General features: G+C 38.8%; 1 protein-coding gene across 1 annotated transcript in view; it reads right to left on the bottom strand.

The window, feature by feature from the left end:
- The window catches only part of AUH (AU RNA binding methylglutaconyl-CoA hydratase), a 161,051-nt gene that overhangs the window by 60,718 nt on the left and 76,313 nt on the right, over nucleotides 1-24,020 (bottom strand). Inside the window, exons 5-6 of the mRNA XM_004713902.2 lie at nucleotides 13,650-13,742; nucleotides 11,540-11,596 (exon numbers count right to left, since the gene is read on the bottom strand). Of these exons, the coding sequence (XP_004713959.1) occupies nucleotides 11,540-11,596; nucleotides 13,650-13,742 (150 nt within the window). The remainder of the gene's footprint in view (nucleotides 1-11,539; nucleotides 11,597-13,649; nucleotides 13,743-24,020) is intronic.

Here is a 24,020-nt window from a genome sequence, read left to right as displayed (position 1 = left end):
ACTGATCAAACTACAAAGTAATAATAAAAAGGGGGGACAACAAGTACACACACAGCACAGTGTCAGCAAGAAATCTGCATACACCAGTAATAACACTGAATGTCAAGGGATCAAACACAGTAATCAGGAGACAAATCATAGCACACTGGATTAGAAGACGAGGGAGAGACCCCACAAAGACCCAAAAAACAAAAAACCCAGACAGATGACTAATCACTCATGACACTGATGCAGACATTCTAAAAAAAAAAAATTCTGGCAAATATTAGAAGTCAATAATTCACAATGATCAAGTGCGATTCATATCAAGGATGCATGTAGGGATGGTTCAAGGTTAGAAAAACAATCAATGTAATCAATCACAGAAACAAGAAACAGAGTAAAACAGGATTATATCAATAGACACAGAGAAGGCATATGACAATACACGACACCAATCTCTAACAACAGCACTCAATAAAATAGGAAATCGAAGGCTATTACTCCAAATCCTAAAGGTCATGTACAGAAAACCAATGGCTAACATCATGCTCAACAGGAAAAACTGAAAACGCCCCCGCTTAATACAAGAAGCAGACAAGGTTGTCTGCTATCACCAATATTATTCAGTATTGTACTGGAAATCTAAGTCAGAAACACTGTTGCTGCTGAATAGGTGCCCCCTATTCAGTTCCAATCCATACAGAGCCTACATACAACAAAACTAAAGACTGCCTGGTCCGGTGTCATCCTCAAAATTGTTCCCATACTTGAGCCCATTACTGCAGCCACTGTAACAATCCATCTTCTTAAGATCACCCCCACCCCAGTTTTGTTTTCAACCCCTCTGCCAGGTATAATGCTCTTCTACAGGGAACTGGTCTCTCCAGATAACACATCCACAGTACCTGAGATGAAGTCTCACCATTTTTACCTCTAAGGAGCACTCTACTTGTACTTCTTCCAAGAGACATTTGTTTGTTCTTGGGACAATCCATGGTACTTAAAACATTCTTCGCCAGCAAAATTCTAATGCAACAATTCTTCAGTCTTCCTTATTAAATGAGTGCCTTTCACATGCATATGAGGCCACTGAAAACCAAGGTTTCAATCAGGCCAACCTAGGCCTCAAAGCAAACTCCCTGCTTTTGAACACTCTAAACAAGTACCTTGCAGAAGACTGACCCAATGCATGCATCCTGTACTCTTGACTACTGTTTCCATGTGCATTGATTGTGTATACCAGCACGATGCAATCCTTCACAATTCCAATCTTTTCTCTGTTATCAGAATGTTCCTTACTAGTTTAGTTGTGAGAATTTTGGTCTTCTTCACACTGAGAATACTTGATTGTCACCTGCGAGTGCTTCAAGTCTTCCTCACTTTCAGAAAGCCAGGTTGTGTCATCTGCATATTGCAGGTCGTTAAAAAGTCTTCCTCTAATCCTGATGCCGCATTCTACTTCATATAATCCATTTTCTCTGGTTAGTTGTTCAACACACTGAAAAATTATGGTGAAAGGATACAACCAGATGCATACCTTTCCTGATTTTAAACCAGACAGCATTCCCTTGTTCTTTTCGCAAAACTGCCTCTTGATCCATGAACAAGTTCCTTGTGAGCACAATGAAATGTCCTGGAATTCCCATTCCTCTTAAGGCTATTCACTGTTATGATCCACAGAGTAAAATGTCTTGGCATAGTCAATAAAACACAAGAAACATCTTTCTAGTATTGTCTGTTTTCAGTCAAGATCCATCAGACATCAGCAATAATACCCCTTGTTGCACCTCTTCTGAATCGAGCCTGAACCTCTGTCAGTGGGCCTTGTATCTGTGTTCCAAATCTCCTGGCATAGATGTATGATTGATTCCAATGCTTCATCAGCTGGTTAAAATATTTCGATCAATTTCTAGAGCCTTGGTTTTGGCTAATGCTTCCAGTGCAGCTTTAATTTCTTCCTTCAGTACCTTTGGTTCTTACTTATACACTAGCTCCTAAAATGGTAGAATGTTGACTAGTCCTTTATGGTATTGTGTATTCTTTCCATTTTCTTTGGATGCTTCCTGCATCATTCAATATTTCGCCCACAGAATCTTTCTATATTGCAACTCAAGACTTGAACTTTTTCTAGAGTTCTTTCAGTTTGCGATATGCTGTGTTCTTCTCTTTTGGTTTTCTAACTCTACGACTGTAAACATTTCATTATATATTACTTTGTCTTCTTGAGCTGCCCTTTGAAATTTCCTGTTCATATTATGTCCTAATTCAGCAGGCCTGGTTCTGCCTTAGTGAATAAACATAACGTCATGCCTTACCTCTAATCCTCACTGTTTGCCTAAATAGTGTTACTTAACCTTATAATCTGTACAGGTCAACAATCCATATATTTTAGCTTTAAAAGCTATCCTATAGACGTACAGTTTCCTTTTCTCAACACTATTTTAAATTCTATACCATTGGCTAAATTAATGATACTATTAATAGAACTCCCATGTGATTTGTAGGATTTATATTGTTCCCCAATAAAAGGATAATGATGTCTCTAAAGTAGACTAGAAGCACATATAAACCATAGATATATGGATGGATTTTGACCTTGCACTTAATCGTAGCCCTCATCTATGAACAACTAGCTTTGTGACATGGCTATACCTGATACTTGCCCTCATGAAGAGAGCACTGAAAAGAGGGCTGCTATAGCAAAGTGTGGTAAAGAAATCAGATGGTGCTTGGCTATCAGAATAAATAGTGTCTGGGATCTTAAAGGTTGGTCTTAAAACAAGCAAGCATCTACATAAGATGTCAAGTAAGTCCACACAGAAGATCTACTCCAGCCTGTGTGAACCCAGGATTGCAAATAACAAAATGCAAATTGAAGGAGGGAATGATATTAATATGAGCTTAATATGAGCACTAGTTTTGCAGAAGGATATGGATGACAGTGAAAGCCCAAAATCTATTTGCAAGGTTTGCACATGGATTAAACCCCTAGTGAATCCCCTCTGACCATTGACCAGGGATTTAAATAGCTTTGTTATCAGACAGTGCTTTGGAAAGTAGACTAAGGAAGATGCAGTTAGGAGAAAATATAACGCTTTATTATTTGTTTTCCCTTCTAACCTATTTTAAATTTGTTATATATATTTTTTCTGCTTTCTTTTCAATTAAGGTTTTTGTCTGTTTGCATTATTGTTTTGGGGTTGTCTGGGTTTTTTTGCTTTTGTATGTTTTTCTTTATATGAAATCCAGGATAGGCAAATTTATAGGCATAGTAACTAGATTAACAGTTCCTTAGGATGGATGGCAAGGTGGATGGGGAGAAATGGGACACAAATAATAATGAGTACAAGAAATGTCAATTAAAATGTTAAAATAAAATCACAGAATTCAAAAGAAGTACCTCCCCCCATCACCCCCACTCCCAAAAATGTCAGTCTGATAATTTATCCTAGTTAGGCTTTACATCATGGTTAGACAGTTGGAATGTGATAGGCCTATGTATTTTAAGAATACTAACATTGTCCCCGAATATCAATTTATAAAATGACAGTTCACTGAAACAGTAATGAAATTAATATCTATCCCCCATAATCAGGCAACTCCATAGTTGATCATTCAGAATGGAGGTGGTGTTACTGTATCAAGTTAAGGAATTGGACAATTAGAAATTATCTGTCTGCCACCAGGGCTCTACTTAAGTACACCCTCAACACAAGCACACTTTGTTCTAATACCTGGCATTCTGTGATGCTCAGCTTCCCGATACAATTGCTGAAGACAAAATGGGTGCATAAGCAAATGTGAAGAAAGCTGATGGTGGCTGGCTATCAAAAGATATCGTTTCTGGGGTCTTCAAGGCTTAAACATAAACAAGCAGTCAATTAGCTGATAAGCAACAAAGTCCACATGGAAGAAGCACACCAGCCTGTGTGATCATGAGGTGTCAATGGGATCAAGTATCAGGTATCATGAGCCAGAACAAAAAATCATATCCTTGTGAATGAGGAGGAGTATGGAGTGGAGACCCAAAGCCCATCTGTAGACAATTGGACATCCCCTCACAGAAGGGTCACAAGGAAGAGATTAGCCAGTCAGGGTGCAGTATAGCACCGATGAAACATTCAACTTTCCTTTAGTTCTTTAATGCTTCCTCTCCCCCACTATCATGATCCCAATTCTACTTTACAAATTCGGCTAGACCAGACCATGTACATGGGTACAGATAAAAACTGGAAACACAGGGAATCCAAAAGATAAACCCCTCAGTACCAATAATGAGAGTAGCAATACCAGGAGGGTAAGGGGAGGTAGACAGAGAAAGGGGGAACCAATCACAATGATATACCTATAACCCCCTCCCAGGGGATAGATAACAGAAAAATGGGTGAAGGGAGACATTGGTCAGTGTAAAACATGAAAAAATAATAATTTATAAATTATCAAGGGTTCATGAGGGAGGGAGGGAGGGGAAAAAATGAGGAGCTGATACTAAGGGCTCAAGTAGAAAGAAAATGTTTTGAAAATGATGACAGCAAAAAATGTACACATGTGCTTGACACAATGGATGGATGTATGGATTGTGACAACTGTATGAGACCCCAATAAAATGATTTAAGAAAAGAAAATTACATGTCTGCAATATAACTGCCATTATGACTCAAGTATTACTGATCAGATGGCTGCAAAAAAAATTCAATAGGATTCCTGGCAAAGTTTTGATTGGCCAACATTGTTTTAAATTTCCTTTTAACTCAACGAGGAGTTTGCACTGTCACCTTTACTGCATACTGCTCATGGACAAACCCCTCTGGCATAGAACAAAACATCTCTAAGATAAGCACACACACATGGTCACTTAGTTACATACAATTCCTCCCATGATTGCCCATCTTTTATTTTTTGACTCATTATCGCAAATTACCAAGTATGGGATGCAATCCTTTCTGCTGGTTTGTATCTTTCTTTAATCATTGAAATCATTTTTATAGAACTTATAAAATATGTAATGCATTGTTTTTCTCCTTGGCATATCTAAATTTCAATCATATCAGTATGCATTAAATTATTTCTCTATAACAAAACGGTTTTTCTAAGAAGAACATTCTTTCATTCTGTTTGGAAGGGGGAAATGTGCCCATATTCAAACATATTCTTTTTATTAAGCTTTGAATAGGGCAAATACAAAACTAAGATAATCATCGTAGAATGAGGGAAGCCATCTGTGTGTACACAGGACAAGGGTAAAAACGGAGTTCCCTGATTCATAGGCATGAGCTTCATTCAGTTACGGACTACAGAAGTGATATAATTGGGATATGTACACAGCTGCAGATTTTAAAGGCTTACATGATTGGTTCTGAGGCTTCAACTTTCTGTCTACAGGGTAGTTGAGATATGACTCATAACACCATGTGGTCTTGAATAACAGCCAGTAGGACCTCAGCTTTTATAAAACATGTAGTTATTTTTGGTAAATCTTGAAAGTTCCCTGTGAAAGCCTGCATGCAAAACTGCCCCTTCTTGAGGTCACCCTAAAGTTGAAATCTCCTTTCAAACAGATTCTTCTGGGGGGCAAAGCTGCCACATTACTGGGTAATGGTCAGAGACTCAGAGCTGGAGCTCCCGCTGCAGACCTCTGCCTTCTACAAACTACACCCAAACCCAAACTCACCACCAAGGGTGAGTCTAAGGGGCCCTGCCAATGACTCAGCGCAACCCTGTAGCACAGAATAGAAATGAGTCTTTGCATTTCTTTTTTTCGTGGAACGTCTGGTAGATTTGATCCATAGACTTTGTGGGTGAGCAGCTCAACTCATACCGACTCCGCCACCAGAGCTCCTTTGTAAAATAATAAGTGCATTGGAATTTAAGCTCTAATATAGTTCTAAAGTCACTTTTTAGGGTGCTCAGATTTTTTCCATCCTGCAATTAAACCCCTGATGGCAAGTTGAAAATGGCATTGTGCAGGGGCTCAAATAACTAGGTATCTGGCACACGGAGTGGCTCTGTCAAAGGCACAGACTAAACTCCATGTTTCTAATAGACCCGGATCTACTAAAGCATGATTTGTAAATGTCAACCAATCAGAATTTTCTTGTAAATTCCTGGATCCCTTGTACGTAATTAAATTTTGAAAAGTTCCCTTCACTGCAGTACTTTGGTAACTCCTCACAAGGTATTTCCCAAATCTGGTTTGCTTATTCCTTCTATTTTACATTTTAATTTTTACAAAGTTCCAGTTTGCTCTTTGACAATGCCTTTGAAATGGACCAGTCAGTCCTGGAATGGCAAGTCCTTGTAGAATATGGGTAATTATTTGGTAAGTGTTCAAACTATCACTTCCCTAGCAGTGGCTTGACCAAGAAAGGGGAGACGTAGGGTAGTGAACTTTAAGAAAAAATGTGCTAGTACATAGGAATATAGTAACTTCAGAACTAAATCAAAACTCTATTTTAACTTAAGCTTTTCATTCCTATCATTGGAAAAAAGAATCTCTAGACTGGCTGAATAAATGTTTACATTTTTTTAAAACTCAGTATCATAATTTCCTTGAATCAACAGGTAAAGTTGCCTGGGTAAGTATAACTTCCTTCTAGTCAGCTAAACAAGGTTTTAAGTTTAAAGGCTTCAGACTCTCGTCCATTCAACGGTCTCTTCTAATTAGCCAAATGGATCAGTGTTCCATTTCAAAGACATGCTGTTTGGTGCCATCGAGTCAGTTCCCACTTGTGGCGACCCTATACCCAACAGAACAACATGCGGCCTGGTCCCTACACCGTCCCCACAGTTATTCTTACGCTTGAACCCATTGTGCAGCCACCGTTTCAATCATCATGTTGAGGGATGTCCCTGCCTTTACTTTCCCAAGCATGCTTTCCTTCTCCATTGACTGGCCTCTCCTGACAACACAGCCAAAGTTCCTAAGAGGAAGTCTCACCATCCTGCCTTAAGGAGCTTTCTGGCTGTACGTCTACGACGTGTGTAGTTGTTCTTTTGGTACTGCAAGGTTCTTTCAATATTTTTGGCCAGGTACAATTCAAATGCATTGGTTCTCTGTCAAGCTTCCTTATTCAATGTCCAACTTTTGCATGCATGAGGCCACTGAGAATGCCATGGCTCCGGTCAAGCTCATCTTATTCCTCAAAGTAACCTCCTTGTTTTCAACAGATTCCCCCAATGCAATGCCTCATTTGATCTCTTGACTGCTGCTGCCATGGGCAATATGAATGGATCTAAACAAGATGAAATTCCTGACAACTTCAGTTTCGTCTCCATTTATCATGATGCTGCCTAATTGTTCAGTTGTGAGGATTTTGGTCTTCTTTACACTGAGTTGTAATCTGTACTTGTGACTGTTACATAATTTCATGTCAACTTGAAGACATATAAACGTATAGTGGTAGAGTTTAACCTGTCAATCAGGTCACAGCTTGATGATGACTCCTTATGGGAGTGGCTTTCTCATAAGAAGGGTCCTGGCACCCTCCCCGTCTCTCTCCACCTTTACCTTCTTGTTGGAGGACCCTGGTTGGTGCCAGTGCAGCGAAGATGCATCCACCGCCATTGCATCCACAAGATTTTGCACGCACTGGCCTGTAATGTTTCTGCATCATTGTATGTGGCTGTGTGAGTCTGAAGAAGGAATTATGGGCTAGTATCATACTTATGGACTTGAGTTATGGACTTATGGACCCGGCTTCTCCTCTGAGTCGTTTCAAAATCCAGTGAAATCAAGCAAAATTATATATCTTAAACTAGGTGGCAGAAACAGATTTTTACAATGTCACAGAAAGAGATTACCAGGTTTTTACAATGATCCCAGGGTAAAATTGATAATCTAAAGCAGGTTTCGTAATGAAGGTTCGCAATTAGGAAATTATCTACACCTACAGTTCTCCAGGGGCCATTATACCACCATCTCCTGAAGATTCATGCCCCTTGTTAATCTAAATTGCTTCCATGTCTGGCTTTACCAGACCACCACTCCTGAGGCCTCTGAATTGGGGGCGGGTGGGAGTAGGGGCGCGCACAATGACTTCTTTACATAAAACTCTTTCTTACACATAATGAGCGTCCCTGGATTTGTTTCTCTAGTCAAACCAGCTAGCACAATACTGAAGGCTGCAATCCTGAATCTTCATCAGCACGTGCTTCCAGCTGTCCTCACTTTCAGCAAGCAAGTTTGTTTCTTCTGCCTCGAAGAAGCCTCTTGTTTCTTCTGTATCAAAGGTTGTTAATCAGCCTTCCTCCAATCATGATGTCACATTCTTCTTTATATAACCCAGCTTATATGACTATTTGTTTAGCATACACACTGAGTAAGTATAGTAAAGAGGATACAGCCCTGTCACACACCATTCGTGGATTTAGGCCATGCGGTATTTCTCTTGTTCTGTTCACATAACTGCCTCATGATCCATGTACAGGATTCACATGAGAACAACGCAGTGTTCTGGAATTTATATTCTTCTCAAGTCTATCCACAGTTTGTTATGAGTCACACAGTCAAATGCCTTTACGTGGTCAATAAAGCACAAGTAAACATCTTTCTGGTATTCTCTACTTTGAGAAGCTATTTCTTATTCCACATCCTCTTCTGAATCTGGCCTGAACCTCTGGCTGCTCCCTGTCAATGTCCTGCTGCAACTGTGGCTGAATGGTCTTTTGAAATGTTTCACCAAAAGGACGAAGCACTGGAAGCCTCACTCGTCTATGTCAGGAATTTTGAAGAGAGCCACTTGGCCAACTGACTGAAAGAGACTCATATTAGCACTCGTTCCAAAGAAACTCCCAATAGAATAAAGACTTCAACTAGAATTGTCCTAATCTACATTCAACTGCAAGAACTGATCCCCACATTAAAATGGTTATCGTTTAAATTGTGTGCTTTAGAAATGCTACCTGAGGGAAGTTGTTTAATTAGATAATTCATGCTTTGCTAACAACCATTAAAATGTTACCTCCTGTTTACACTTCGCTCTTTGATATAAAACTATCTTTCCTTGTTTGCTTCACCAAATGAAAGCTGACTGCTTCTCTTCCAAAGCTGGACACCTGTGCATCTTTTCTTTGGCTGCTGTGTTCTTCCTTACACAACCTATAATTCTCCCTCAAAAAATGTCGGATTCTGTTTTTCACCAGAGCCTTAGTCTACTGTGTCCACTCACACACCCAACTATAGAAAGGTTCTTTTCAATAGTAAACAGAACTGTTTACAGTCAAAAGGAGGAAATTTCTAAGATCATTTTCAGGATGTCAAAATTCACAATTTAAAAAACAGCATTAAATATTTTAAAAATCAATCTTTAATAAGAGGATCATCTATGGAAAAGTAAAGTAATTAGTAATTGAGATGGTAAAAATATCCATCTTCTATGGATAAAATTTTCCCATATAAAAATTTAGAAATAGCTTTTAGATAATAAAAATCATATTTAAAACAAAGTTTTACTGTTAAAAAAAGAATCAGACTTTATCTAGAATATTGAGTAACCATAATACTATAAACGCAAACCCCAAATACTGTATGCATCTTTTTAAATCTAAATATGAATAAGTAGCCTCATCTTGAACAAATTCATTTTCAAATAAAAAGTACAATGCCACATAGCCACACAAGATGTGAGCTATGAACTTGAAAGTCTCCTGATATTAAAAAGGAGGATGTGAGATTTATTTCTTTGGATTCATTTAAAATAAAATGATAATGGAAATTTAAAAGACAGGGATTCTCTATTTACAAATAGTAATAAAATATTAAAATACTCTGATATTTATGGCAGTTAATGAGGACCTGATGCGAGGGGCTTAAGTGGAGAGCAAATGTTTTGAGAAGGATGAGGGCAATGAATGTACAGATGTGCTTTACACAATGGATGTATGTATGGATTGTGATAAGAGTTATATGAGCCCCCAATAAAATGATTTTTAAAAAAGAAAGAAAGAAAAGATGGAAGGAGCTACAGATATCACTCTCATTTTTCTATCATAACCAAAGAAGCACTCACAAACAAGTTCTACCTTACAGCGTTTTAATAATTAAAGTATTTCATACGAAGATATGCTAAATACTCAAATTTCCACTCTTATCTTCCTTTAACCCCCAAACTCTAGTTTAAAATCCATTCCCTTTTTAGACTAGTTTATTTCAGCTATGTAAGAGTTATAGCCTAAGTATCAATATCGCTTACTTCCTACAAGAATCTCAGAAACATGCCATGTCATCCCTTGTCTAAATTTTGTTTTGTTTCACATATAAGTAATCTGACAATTCTTTTCCATTGGAGCCACTTTCTTATAAATCCTTCTTTGAGTGTTTGAATTAGTCACTGTGCAAAAGAGAGGCATTGTAGAACAGGTAGATATTAAATTCATTTAGCCTACAAAAATAGCATTTTAATGGATTACTGAAACAGAAATGTAGTCAGTCTTATATATTGATCTGGGCAGTCTTCAATTTCATTATAACTTACATTTTACTTTCTACTTATATAACCTAAAAAGGATATACCAGGTTGGCAGGTGCAACCTACCCTGTGGCTTTACATGAAGAACACCTGATAAAGAAGGTGGCCAAGAAAGCCCTATGGGACAGCTCTGCTCTGGGCCACTATGAGCCACAATGATCTTGACAGCACCTGACAACAGTGTCCGATAATGAAAGGGGAACCACACAATTTTAACCTATCCATCTATAAGGGTCATTTGGAGTGTTCTACACTTTCTTTAATTTTTAGTTACTATTCTTTCACTTAGAAACCAGTAAGTAAATTTTCATTTATTATACATTCATGTTACCAACCTAGGCTACTACATGTGGGCATTCTTAAATGAAGTTTACTTTTTACAAGAATGGCTTCAAAAAAGAATATCTCTAAATCTTTGAAACATATAAAATTATAACAGATTTAGATTTATCACACATAAGAAAATATTTCATTATAAACTATTATGAGAAAAGTACTTTCTTAAATGATTCTTCCAATAGAAGAAGCTCACATTTTTTACACTTCCAATTCAGACTACACAATAACCACAATCTTGGTCCTTCCTCTAAAAAAATTAAGAGAGAGAGAGAGAGGGAAGGAAGGAAAAGAAGAAAGAAGGGAGGGAGGGAAAGAGGGAGGGAAGGAAAGAGGGAGGGAGGAAACAGAAAGGAAGGGAGGAAGGTAGTGCCAAGCCTGGACCCCGTATTCCTCACATGCCCTGTTAGTGTGCACAAAGCTGTGAGGGCGAATTCATGTCCACACATCAAAATATTGGTGCAACCCTTTAATAGTTGCAGTAATTAAAAATGTGACTAGTACCATAATTAAAATTTAAGAAAGAATACAGAAAAGCGCATGTAGACAGCACAAAAAAGGGAGCAACAACCAGAGCACCTATTGTCTTGAGCTAAAATAAGAATATAATTCAAACAGGACTTTTCGAGGAAACATGCAATATGGTATCAAGTCTTTATTTAAAATGCTATGTTTTGACAAAAGGCTTTTCAAATAATAAGTATTTTGCCTTATTCCCAGATTTTGAGAACACACTGGCAGGTAAGAATTCATACCTGCACCAGGAATAATTGCCAGCTTTGTTTCCACAAGGCCCATTTTTGCAGAAGCAGCTAAAAGAAGAAAAAAAAATTAATTAGCATCTATACCATCATATTCAAATATAGTGACTTGAACAGTTAGTAAAATATATTTGAAATCTTATTTACAGATTATACTTATGTCATTTTTTTAAGATCAACTGACAAGTCATATTTGAAGATTTAGCTTCCATTAATTACCAAGAGTCAGGAGAAAGGTAAACAAGATTTCACCTGACTGAACAGCCCCCAAATCAAACATCTGAACCTATCATGTCATATCAGGGCTCAAGTTACTCTCTGACCAACGGTTTTAGCACTGGTCAGGGTTTGGACAGCTGAACAGGGCGCCTCTCTTCATGTTTGTTTTCATGGTTGCCTAAATACATCTTAATTGTTTATTTGCGTGTCCAAACACATGTGAACTACTTCCTACCACCTAAATCCTAAGAATCTGCATTCTTTCAGAAATGGATACTGCACTTTACATTTTCTATTTAAAATCCATTCAGAGAAAATAGAAACCAAAAATTACATATAAAGGGGAGTGGAGTATTTATGGCTTGCAACTTCAAAGTTCCAGAGCAGTCATCATAAAATTATTAAAAATACGTAGTTATGTTGACTTGGCTTTACACAGGCAGCTGCGTCAGAAATGAGAACAGTGACAAATACTTGCTGCCTGTTTCACTTAGCTCTTGGTCCCCAAACCTGTCTTTACATCAGATCTGTTGAAAACAATGAGGAACTAGACAGAGTGGTGCCCACATAGATGAGATTGACAACTATACCAACAGGGGCTCCATAGCAGAAGTGAGGGGGGCTGTCGGTCTGAATCGACTGAGTGGCAGTGAGTGTGGCTCAGCCACTTATCCCTCTCTGGGAGGTAAGACAAAGTTCTTATCTCCTGAGGCTGTTAAGAAAATTAAATGATTTAATACACATAAGATACACGGATAACACTAATTGTTTTCATTATTGTCACAGTCACCACATATATGCCTCAAAAATCATACCAAAAAACCCCCTGAACCTAAGAAAGAGCCATTCTTACTATAAACCAAAACCAAACTTACCCCAATCCAGTCAATGCTGACACATTCCTGTCACTGTCCCTGTGAGTTTTCCAGATTGTGACTCTTTATGGGAGTAGAAAGCCCATCTTTCTCCCTAGGAGCAACTGGTGGTCTCAAACTGCTGACCTTGCAGTTAGCAGCCCAACTGCAAAACCACTACACTACCAGGGCTCCTACAGGGAGTACTTAAGTGATTGTCCTAACCACATGACATAAATTAATTCATTAAATCTTCTCAGTACCAGCTGTCACTGATCATATTTTAGAGTTGTTAAAACTGACCTAAAAAGGGCAAGACCAAGATTCAAATAGCTGTCTCTCTTTCTAAGACTATTCTTTTCCTACTGCTAAGATTGAACTAAAAATTATATGTTTGCTCACACTTGGAATTTTAAACACAAGTATGCATTAAACCCAATGGTGACTTTTTCCATAATGATTACTCAACAATAACCAAAAATATAAGTCCACTGCCATGGAGTTGATTCTGACTCATAGCAACCTTATATGGGGCTTCCCAAGTTATAAAATCAGTGTTTCCCCAAATAGGTGATACTGTGCCTGGGAGGGGCTGGAATGATCCAAAACTAAAACCAAACTCAATGCCACTGAGTTGAGTTTAACTCTTAGCTGTCCTATCGGGCAGGGTAGAACTAACTCCCTCTGTGGGTTTCCAAGACTGTAACTCTTTACAGGAATAGAAAGCCTCTTCTCCCACGGAGCAGAGAATGATCCAAGGGGCTGCGAAAGAATATACCTATATATTTTTCCTGGGTTATGAGCTATATTACAAAATTTGTAATTGCCAGAGGGCATTGAGTAATTTTTTCCCCCTAAGACGGGGGTGGTAGCTTGAAAACATGCTGTAAATCATTCTCCTACAAAGTGGCGGATGGGTGTGAACCACCAAATTTGAAGTTAGAGTAAAAGACAGAACATAATCCTTAGAATTATCTAGAAGCAACACAAAACTTATCTTTTTAGAAAATAATTTTCTATAGGATTCTCACCTGCCACTCTTATATCGCATGCCAAAGCCAGTTCAAGGCCACCACCTAATGCAAGTCCATCGATGGCTGCAATAGTGGGCACTGGAAGGTTAGCTGAAACAGAAAGAAAATGTTTATGCTTCGTACCTTGTCTTTCCTTTCAGGCTTATATATGAAAGGGCTTCAAAAAGTTCTTGGAAAAATTCTATTTTAATTCAATTTTTCCACAATGTTTAAGCTGCTTTACAGAATTTTAACAAAATATGGACTTCCTCCGTCATTATATTTCTGTATCATTATTCAATAATTGTACAAAGGAAAGTCAAAAAGTATTGCTGTGGGTGTCCCAGATCATACATGCACTGGTTTATTCCAAATGCAGTGTGTACAAACACATCGCTGAGATCAATAGAGGACTCCAGGCAAGTTCCCACAGTAGTACATTTGCCTTAGTCTCATTAGGACACTTTCAAAAATAATAATACATACATACAAAACACCTGCTTGGCCAACTAAACTCAAGGCAGAAAGGTCAGCTGAGAGGTTCTGCTAGATTTTCATAAAGGACACTGGACAATCATGTGGACCAATTGAAAAGAAGTTTTTGAAAACCAGGAAAGTGGACTGATGAGGAAAATGTTGGGAAAGTCGCACTGAGGATTTTTTCCCAAGACAATCTACACATGCACTATTCAAAGGTAGCACAGGCTGTCTTAGGAGAATTCTATGGGGAAGCCTCCCTCGACTTACTCAACAGCCTTGATCTTGCCCCTTCTTCTTCCCAAGATTATTTCAACAGAATAGGACTTGGGTACTTCAAGGATGCTAATAGTAACATTTAACCTGCTGTACACTGAAGAGCTCAGACTCTGTGGGAAAGGATTAGCGGCACGGAAACACCACCTTCCCAAGTCGACCGACTGAGATGGATGAGCTGTCAAGGAACAAAAAGCTCCATATTTTGACGCTTTTGTTTAATAAGGGAGTCTATGTTTTTGTAGAACATAAAAGATTCCCTCACATAAGCATGCAGTAACATCTTTGAGCTTTCCCTTTGGAATTATTTTCAAAAATACTTTTTTTTTAATTAACAAGACCCTCTCCTCAGGCCAGCAGAACATAGGGGTGCAGGACAGGCAACCTACGCTCACCTATGTGGGGAAGCAACTCCATCCATCCAGCATGGATGCTCACCTGTGATCTTCTGAGCCAGCAGAGCACACTAACCCATATCAGGTACTCTAATCCCTGCCAATGCCTTGCACAGTAGAACTGCCTAGGTGTCCTGAGCCATGCCTGGCCTCCCCACACACATATACAGTTTTCTCTCCTTGCCCCCACCTTTCTCTTCTTTCCCATCTGTTGTTTGTTGTTTTTTCCTACTCATTTCCATTTTTGTCTTCTACTTCTTTTCTTTTTTCCCCCCTTACCTTTTTTCCTTACTATTCTTTTTTCATCCCCTCTAGTTTTTGTTTCTTCTTCCTTCTTTAAAATGTTATACATTATCCTTTAGCTTGTTGCTTAGTCCCCCTTGTTTATTTTCTTTAAAACAATTTTTTTCATGTTTTATTGTTGCTTTTGTATTTATTTGTCCAGCTGGCAGGAGACAGCAACTGTATCTATACGGCCCAGCCACACCTGCACAACCTACATCTCCCACCTCACTGGGTGAAAGAAACCCCCCAGTCCTAGACCTATAACTAGACTAGACCTAGACTAGACCAGGCCATACCTATATATCAATCACATATAGTGGGCAATGCCTACCCAATCTCAAAAGGCTCAAAACCTCAAAAGGCTCTACAAAAACAACTAACAAAGAAGTGTGCTCAGTCCTATCCTATATCACAAGTACCAGGAGACAATGGTAAAAACCTAAGTCCTGGCAAGCACACTTACCCAGCACACACATATATAGCAAAAACAAAACAGAAGACCTAAATAATAAAATAAGATTTTAAATAACTGGGTGAAAACACACCAACATACAATCATCAATTAAATACTCTCACTGCCATCGAGTCAATACTGCCTCAGAGCAACTCCCCTTGTGGGTTCCTGAGACTGGAACCGTTTATGGGAGTAGAAAACCCAGGGTCTCTCTACCTTGGGGCTGCTGGTGGTTTCAAACTGCTGACCATAGCCCAACGCATAACCACTACACCACCAATTAAATACAAACACAAAATTACAATGTCTCAGAGACAACAAACCACGTCTGTTCAAATGAGCAAACAAGACAGAATGGTTCAACTAAGTAATGAAGAGAGACAGAAACTTTTCCGATGGTAAAAATAGCATGAGAAATTCATGAGGCATTCACTCAGGAGTTCTGATGGCACAATGATTGCCCAGTGGGGGGCTAACCACAGGGTTTGCAGATCAAAACCACCGGCCCATTCCACAGGAGAAAGATGAAGCTTTCTACTCCTGAGAAAAGAAGAATTACGCTCTAGGGCACCCACAGGGACAGTTCTAAGCTGTCCTACAGGGTTGCTATGAGTAGAAATCAATTGGATGGCAGTGAGCTTGGAGTTTTGATAAGGAATTCAAAATAAATGATACTCAGATCGCTTCAACGTGGTGGGAGAAAGACTGAGGAACCTGAAGACAAATCAAGGATGATTTAAGATAGAAGAGGGGGTTTTAAAGATGGGAAGAAATTAATACATTAGAGGGTAAGCTAAAAAATAAATAAATCCACCAAATTAAAAAAGAGGAAAATCACAAAGATTCAGTAAACCCAACAACAATATGAAAAAAATAATGAGAAAAATCAATAAATAAAATGAACTTAGCAAACAATATTAGGGGGATCAAAATAACAAGTCAGCAGCCCCACACCTAAGAACATATAAAATAAATTCACACCTAACAATAATTACACTGAATATAAATGGATAAGATGCATTAGCTGATACAAGAGAGTAGCATAATGGATAAGAAAACAAACGTTGTTAATGTGCTGTCTGCCCAATATATATATACACCTTAGATATAAAAACAAAACTGAAATAAAATTCAAAGGATGAGGAAAAAGATATCAAGCAAGTGGTAATAAAAAAATAACAATAGCAGAAAAATATTAATTTCTGATAAAATAGACTTTAAGGCAAAAGCCTATGTAACAAGGAAGGGAAAACATTATATTAAAGGGTCAATTACACAAGAGGACAGAGTCATAATAAGATCTATGCACCCAGTGAATGAGCCTCAACTTCAAATTCAGTAAACACATTCTAAGAGAACTGAAAAAGAGAACTTGTCCTAAGAGTACACTTTAATACACCCTTTTTGGTGAAAATGAAGGACATGACAACCAGAAAGAAGCTCGCCAAAGACACGGAAGAACTAAGTAACAAAGTCAGCAACTTGACCTCATAGACATGTTTGGCCCCAAAACAGGACAATATACATCTCCCACCCTAGCACACATGAACATTCTTCAGACTAGAGCATAGAACACAAACCTTAATAAATCTTAGAACTTAGAAATATTACGACAGGCTGCTAAACCACAAGGTCAGCAGTTTGAACCCAGCAGCATTTCCTCAGGAGAAAGATGAGGCTTTCCCATAAAGAAATATTACAAAGAAAAAAAATTTAATTTAATTTAAAAATAATAATAAAAAAATAAATATTACAAAGCATACTCTCAGATCACAATGCTATAAAATTAAAAGTCAACAAATGCAAATCAAGGAAAACAAATAATAAACATGAGCCTTAAATCCTGCTATAAATCTACTGGGTAACATAAAAAAAGATTTTTTTTAAACTTAATTTCTTAAAATCAAGGATTAAGAAAACATAACATATTAAATCACCTAGACACAGCAGGAGCAACACTAACAATTCAATTTACAGCAATAAGTACACACACAGACAAGAACAAAGAGTCACACCTTAACTGGGGAAAAAGCAGCAATATAAGTCTACAGAGACTAGGGGGAAAAGAAAAGTAGAGCAGAAATAAATGGAACCGAAAACATAAAGAAGAATTAACAAAACCGTAGGAAGGTTCTTTGAATGGATTAATAAAATTGAAATATCACTGAAATCTAAAATAAAGATACAAATAACGTGAATAAGAAATGAAATGGATGACCATCACATGAGAAAAAACCGGAAATTTTAAATAGCAAATTACTATGTAGAACTATATATTACAACAAATTTCAAAACCTGTAAGACACATTTCTAGATGTATATTCTCACTGCTATGGAGTCAGTGCGGGCTCGCGGCTACCCACACCCACCAATCATGGGGGTACAAGGCGTAAAGTTTAGGAGTAGAAAGCCCTACATTAACACTGACTGAGATACAAAATGTGAAGAAATCTTTAACAAGAGAATTGAAGACATTATTAAAAATCTCAACCCCTTATCTTGCCTCCCCCACAAAAATGTAGCCCAAATAGTTTCAAATATTTAGAAAAGAGCCCGTACTAGAACTGCTGCAGAATATAAGAAACAATAGGATTCTCTTGCATTCAGTGTATAAAATGAGTACAACCCTGATACTAAATCCAGGCAGAAAGGTTTAGCAAAGAAGGAATGGCAAAGGAAAACCTATGGAAGAAGTGGAATAAATGATGTTGTACAGTGTGAGGGCTGTAATCAGTACCTGAAACAAATTCTCTATGGATTGTTGAATGAAAAACTGCCTTGCTCTATGAAATTTCATCCAATTCACGATGAACCATTTTTTGTTTTTCTGTTTCCAGTAGGTATGCAGGTGCCAGGATGACAATGGGTGAAGTGTGACAGTTAGGTTATAGGTCAGCCTGAGAGAGAGCCAGGATTCACCATGATGTGATGTGACCTAAGAGTGTGGTCAAGTTCCAGGATGGGATCTTCTTTGAAGCAGCTGGAGAAAGTAAGGTCACAGGCTTGAAACAAGTGAGGGAGGTTTCGTTTGGGGTGTGCCCTACTCTGACTCTGTGGGGAAGCTAGCTCACTTCGTCTGCTGGATCTGAATCCTGTATCTGAACATTATCCTCCTGTCACATCACCTGCTGATCCCAGGAGCCATCCACAGACTGTTGACCTTGGATTCCTTAAGCCAACCTTGAATTCATTTGTCTGAACGTTTACCTGTCTGAGGGCTTCCTGCTTCTGGTGCATCGACCTCTGCAGGTCAGGAGAAGCCTCTAGCTTGCCACCTGACCCACGAACTTGAATGAGACTGTACTTACTCTCTCTACAACTATGCGAGCCATTTCTTGATATAAACCTCTCTATACACACATATACATATATGCATTACTGGTTTTGCTTCTCTATAGAGAATCCAGCTTAATATAGTAGGTATAATTCCAAAACTGTTTTTTATGGGTTTCATCAGTGTTTAGAATGATCAAGTTTCCTTTGAAAAAATGACATCAAAGAAAACAAGACAGAAGTGGTTTCTCTGGCATAGACCCAGTACTTCTACTAATTTAACAAGGAGCACTATCAGAGACCAAGAAAATGAAGAGGTTCTACAAATATAGTTGTCATCTAAGAGTTTCTAGATGGAAAAGGCTCTGAGCCAGACCAGAAAGACATAACTAGGAAGGTAAGTTTAGGAACCAAAAATCTCAAAAGTATACTGCCTTGATATTAGAAATAAAATCATACTTTAACTAGAATTTTGTGAATTATAATATATACATATTAGACTTTAACTGGTTTAAGAAATTATTATTATATTTTCTTAGTCTGGGTACTTTAGAGAAACAATCCACAGAAGCTCATATGTATAGGAGAAAGTTTTATATCAAGGGTAAGTGCTCATCAAGAAAACACCCCAACCCAGTGCTGCCCAAGCCCACAAGTTCAACATTAATCCATATGTCCAACACCAATCCACAAAGTCCTCCTCCATCTCACAAAACAGACGCAATGATGCTGACTGCAGGAGGAAAGCCGAGTCAGTGAATGTGTAAGCATCTCAGCGCTGGCAGGGGTCTCCCCAGGGCTGCATCGGGGTAGGTCCATGTGGCTTCTCCTCAGGGATGTCTTGCAGGAAATGGGCCTTGCCACTGAAGTAGGAAACTGGCTAAGGCAGCTGCACCCTGGAAAGCAGAAAGCAAGAGACCCAAGAACTAGAAAGGCGAGGCTCACTGAGCCATTTATCCCTCCACCCTTCAACTAACCCCACATGTGGTTATCGGCCAGGTTGGCACAATAAACTAACTACCTCATATATTAATTAGTTATTCTAAGAAGTAGAATCCTCAATATTAGTTTTATGTTTGACCATTGAAATGTGTGTGAAATTATGCTGGTCGTCCTTAATATGTGAATATGAATAAGGCACTATGCCCCAACATTCCTCAACCACATATTAATTCCTTGACCCTTTTTAAGATATACAATTTGTTGAAGTACCTTAAGTTTACTAATTCATATGTGTTGGGCTGTTAAATGCAAGGTCAACAGTTCGAAACTACCAGCTCGCTCTGTGAGAGAAAAAAACACAGGGCTTTCTACTCCTGTGAAGAGTTACAGTCTTGGAAACTCACCGGAGCAGTTCCACCCAGTTCTTCAAAATTGCTGCGAACCGGCATGGACTGGAGGGCAGGGAATTTGGTTTGGGTTTTTATTCTAAGATGGAAGAGCCCTAGTGGCACAGCGGTTGTGAATCACAAGATCTTGCTGAAACCCACAAATGACTACTTAAGGGGTGGATTATGTGGCAGTCTATTCACATAGAGATATGCAGTTTCAGAAACACGGGCAGTTCTATTCTGTTCCCATAGAGCCAGCGAGTCAAAATCGACTTGATGGCAAGGGGCTCGTGTTATTCTGAGATGGAAGTCTAAAGAAAGCTGGCCGCGTGAGGCAGAAATCACACTACAGGAGGAAGAGGGCAAGAGCAGAAGCAGGAGCCTTACATGGCAGGCATTTCATCGTATCTGTCTTGACATTTGGGGAGAAGCGGCTATTAAGAGTAGGGTTAACTCAACGTGTTTCACAAAATGGATTTTACAGAGTAATTGTTCAAAAATAATGAACGGTTACAACCAAAACAAAAAGCAAACTTATAGGGACACTGTATGGTGTTTCCAAAGCTATATTTAAGGGAACAGATCGCCTCATCTTTCTCCTCGAGAATAGCTGGTGAGTTTGAACAACAGGTCCTTCCCCAACAGCTCAGCCCTTCCCCAAGACCAGCACCAGCGATCCTTAACAAGTAAGGCAGTGCTCATAAAGAAGAGAATTCCTTTAATGCATATAGTACCTCGTATCAAAGAAGTGGTACAAATTAATCTGAGTGGTGCCCAAGCTACTGCAGGTGAGAAGGGACAGTTTTAAATTTCCTTCTTTTTTCCTTCTCAAGGAGAGTCCTTTAGAAATTATCTTCTTTCTCAACTCTTTCAATCTCATGCCTCAAGATCAATCCAGTCCAACCAGGCAACATCAGACATGTGTGTTATATCCCACCCCCGAACCACTTAAAGCATTTCCCACCCAAGTCTCCATCACAGCTGTGTACAGACTCTGTTGCTTCTGAAATGACTGGTTAGATCCTACTTCTCTTTCAAGGCTCTGCTCAACTGGCCTTTTGTTCCGCAGGCTTCTGCGATTTCTGAAGGCACTCTTTGATTACAGAATTCTAAACAAACGGGAAGTTCAGAGTACGGAATTTCAGCTTCTGAAAAGTCTCAAGTAATGCCTAATAAAAAAGGTTATTTCATTTCTTAGATCTTTCCTTAAACATGGAAAGAATTTGATGCAATGTAGATACAAATAGGAATTTTTGCCAGTGTCAACTTGTGCACTGGAAATAAGATATTAGTGAAGAAAGAAAGGAATAAATCGACTAAAAATGATAAGAATAATACTCCATGGCTTCGTAAGCCCTAAATAAAAAAAAGAAAATTTTGCTTACACTTTCTAGTTATTTATAATGTTCTTAATGACACAACACAACAAAAACCACTGTCTCAAAAACAGATGACAGGGTTTTGTTATTTTACTAGTTAATATTCTTAAATATTATACTTAAATATGACATTGAACACAAAGTTTCAAAACCATTATACCACAAGGTCAGCAGCTCAAAACTACTAGCCGAAGATGAAGTTTTCTATTCCCATAAAAATTTACAGTCTCTTAAAGCCACAGGGGTAGTCCTATCCTATCCTATAAGGTCATTCTGAGTTGGAATTGATTTGATGGCAGTACATTTGATTTTTCAGTTTCCTCATTGTAAGAGGTACATCTTGGAGGCTTTGTTCACCTGGATGTGCTCAGTGACCAGAATCCACATCCAAACCCTTCAGTTCAGCAGTACTCTGCATTTTTAAGCAGGTGCAGCAAAATTCACCACTCTTTTGGGGCCACCGTCTGTGGGTCCAAGCCCACTGTTTGGCCTGAGCACACCCACCAACTCCACCATTGTAACATCGGGAGGGCACACACTACTTCTGCAGAGTGACATCTTTCAAATATTTGGTGGCTTTCCGGATATGCACACCTCAATGGCCTGGGCAGTTTCTCGGGAGTTCTTAAAGTGGCCTGGAGATTCGAACCTCCTGATTTGCATGGTTTCGTGGGGTTTTTCTGGGTAAAGTGAGTAGCAAACCATTGTGACGGATCAACTCAAGCTGCTACAGGAAGAGTTATTATACATTTTTTAAATACAAAATTATTTAGGACCTAAATGTGAAAGCTAAATCCATAAAATACTTAAAAGAAAAGGGCAAAATTGTCAGTCCTGGTTTTAATGGGGAGAAAGACAGGGCACTGCGCTCCTGCAAAGAGCTACATTCTCAGAAACTCACAGGGGTAGCTCTGAGCCAGCATGGACTTGGTGGCAGCGAGTATTTAATGAGTGGTTATGCTTTGGGCTGTTAAGCACTAGGCATGCAGTTTGAAACCAATAGCCACTCCTCGGGAGAAAGAAGCTGCTTTCTACTATTGTAAAAAGTTACAGTCGCACAACCCACACAGGCAGTTCTACCCTGACCTATCGGGTCACTATGTGTCGGAATTGATTCCACAGCAGTGAGTTTTTGAGTGCTAAGAATAGATTATTAGACAGGATAAAATTAGAGCAGCAAAAGACAAAATAGATCAATAAGACCCCATAAAAATTAAACACTTTTGTACATCAAAGGATTAATCAACAACGTGGAGGGGGGGGTCAGGGAGAATACAATTTGAAGGGAAAATTTCAGGAACTATATTTCGGATAAAGACCTACAATTTAAAAAAAAAAAGACCTACAATTCAAAATATAAGGGTAAGTAAAAAAATATTGGTACAAAATAATAGAAACTTTAATAAGCAAACACATCAAAATGTAAAGGTATTGCTGCTTGACATATCTATAATCTAAGTCTATAGGGTCACCATGAGTTATAATCGACTCAATGGCTATGAATCTTTTGCATTACACTTCCGAAAGCAGTGTTTCTCCCTCTCTCTAGCCCTTTCCCATTGTTGAATCAATGCGATAAAACCTAAGAACATGTCGTTGTGAAGCTGGCACAGGCCGGAGCAATGCTCCACTCTGTTGTACGTAGGACGCCGTGACTGGGAACCGACTCGATGGCATCTGTAACAATCGCAATAACCTTTTCCCAAAGAATTCTAAGCGCTTAGATTCACACAACATCAAAATGACAGCTTTGGCAACCTTGATGGGCTCAAATTATTTTCCTTTCTAGTTTTGAGTTTTAGGAACAAAAGTAAGCCTGAAGGGGCAATGTCAGGGCTGTATGCTGAAAGAGATGTTTCCCAACTAAATTATCATGTAACAACCCTTGCTACCCTCAAAGAATGAGCAGGTGCATTGTCAGGTTGGGGAAAAACCACCTCAGAACAACGTTCCTGGCCCTTTCCTTATCTAACGTAATTTTCAATGTTCTTAAAACTTCTTCCTTTAAATTTGTGCATCTCTTGCCATCATCATTTTCTTTTTTATATATATATAATTGTTTTATTAGGGGCTCATACAACTCATATCACAATTCATACATACATCAATTGTGTAAAGCACATTTGTACATTCATTACCCTCATCATTCTCAAAATATTTGCTCTCCACTTAAGCCCCTGGTATCGGCTCCTCATTTTTCCCCTCCCTCCCCGCTCCCTGCTCCCTCATGAACCCTTGATAATTTATAAATTATTATTTTGTCATATCTTGCCTGTCCGACATCTTCCTTTACCCACTTTTCTGTTGTCCATCCCCCAGGGAAAAGGTCATATGTAGATCCTTGTAATCGGTTCCCCTTTGCAACCCACTCTCCCTCTACCCTCCCTCTTTCGGCACTCACACCACTGGTCCTGTAGGGTTCATCTGCCCTGGACTCCCTGTGTTTCCAGTTCCTATCTGTACCAGTGTACATCCTCTGGTCTAGCCAGACTTGCAAGGTAGAATTGGGATCATGATGG

Source organism: Echinops telfairi, unplaced genomic scaffold, assembly GCF_000313985.2.
Source record: "Echinops telfairi isolate 266 unplaced genomic scaffold, ASM31398v2 ScPeMD7_1;HRSCAF=3_1, whole genome shotgun sequence".
Lineage (NCBI taxonomy): Eukaryota > Metazoa > Chordata > Mammalia > Afrosoricida > Tenrecidae > Echinops > Echinops telfairi.
This window is presented reverse-complemented; position numbering and strand designations above follow the sequence as displayed.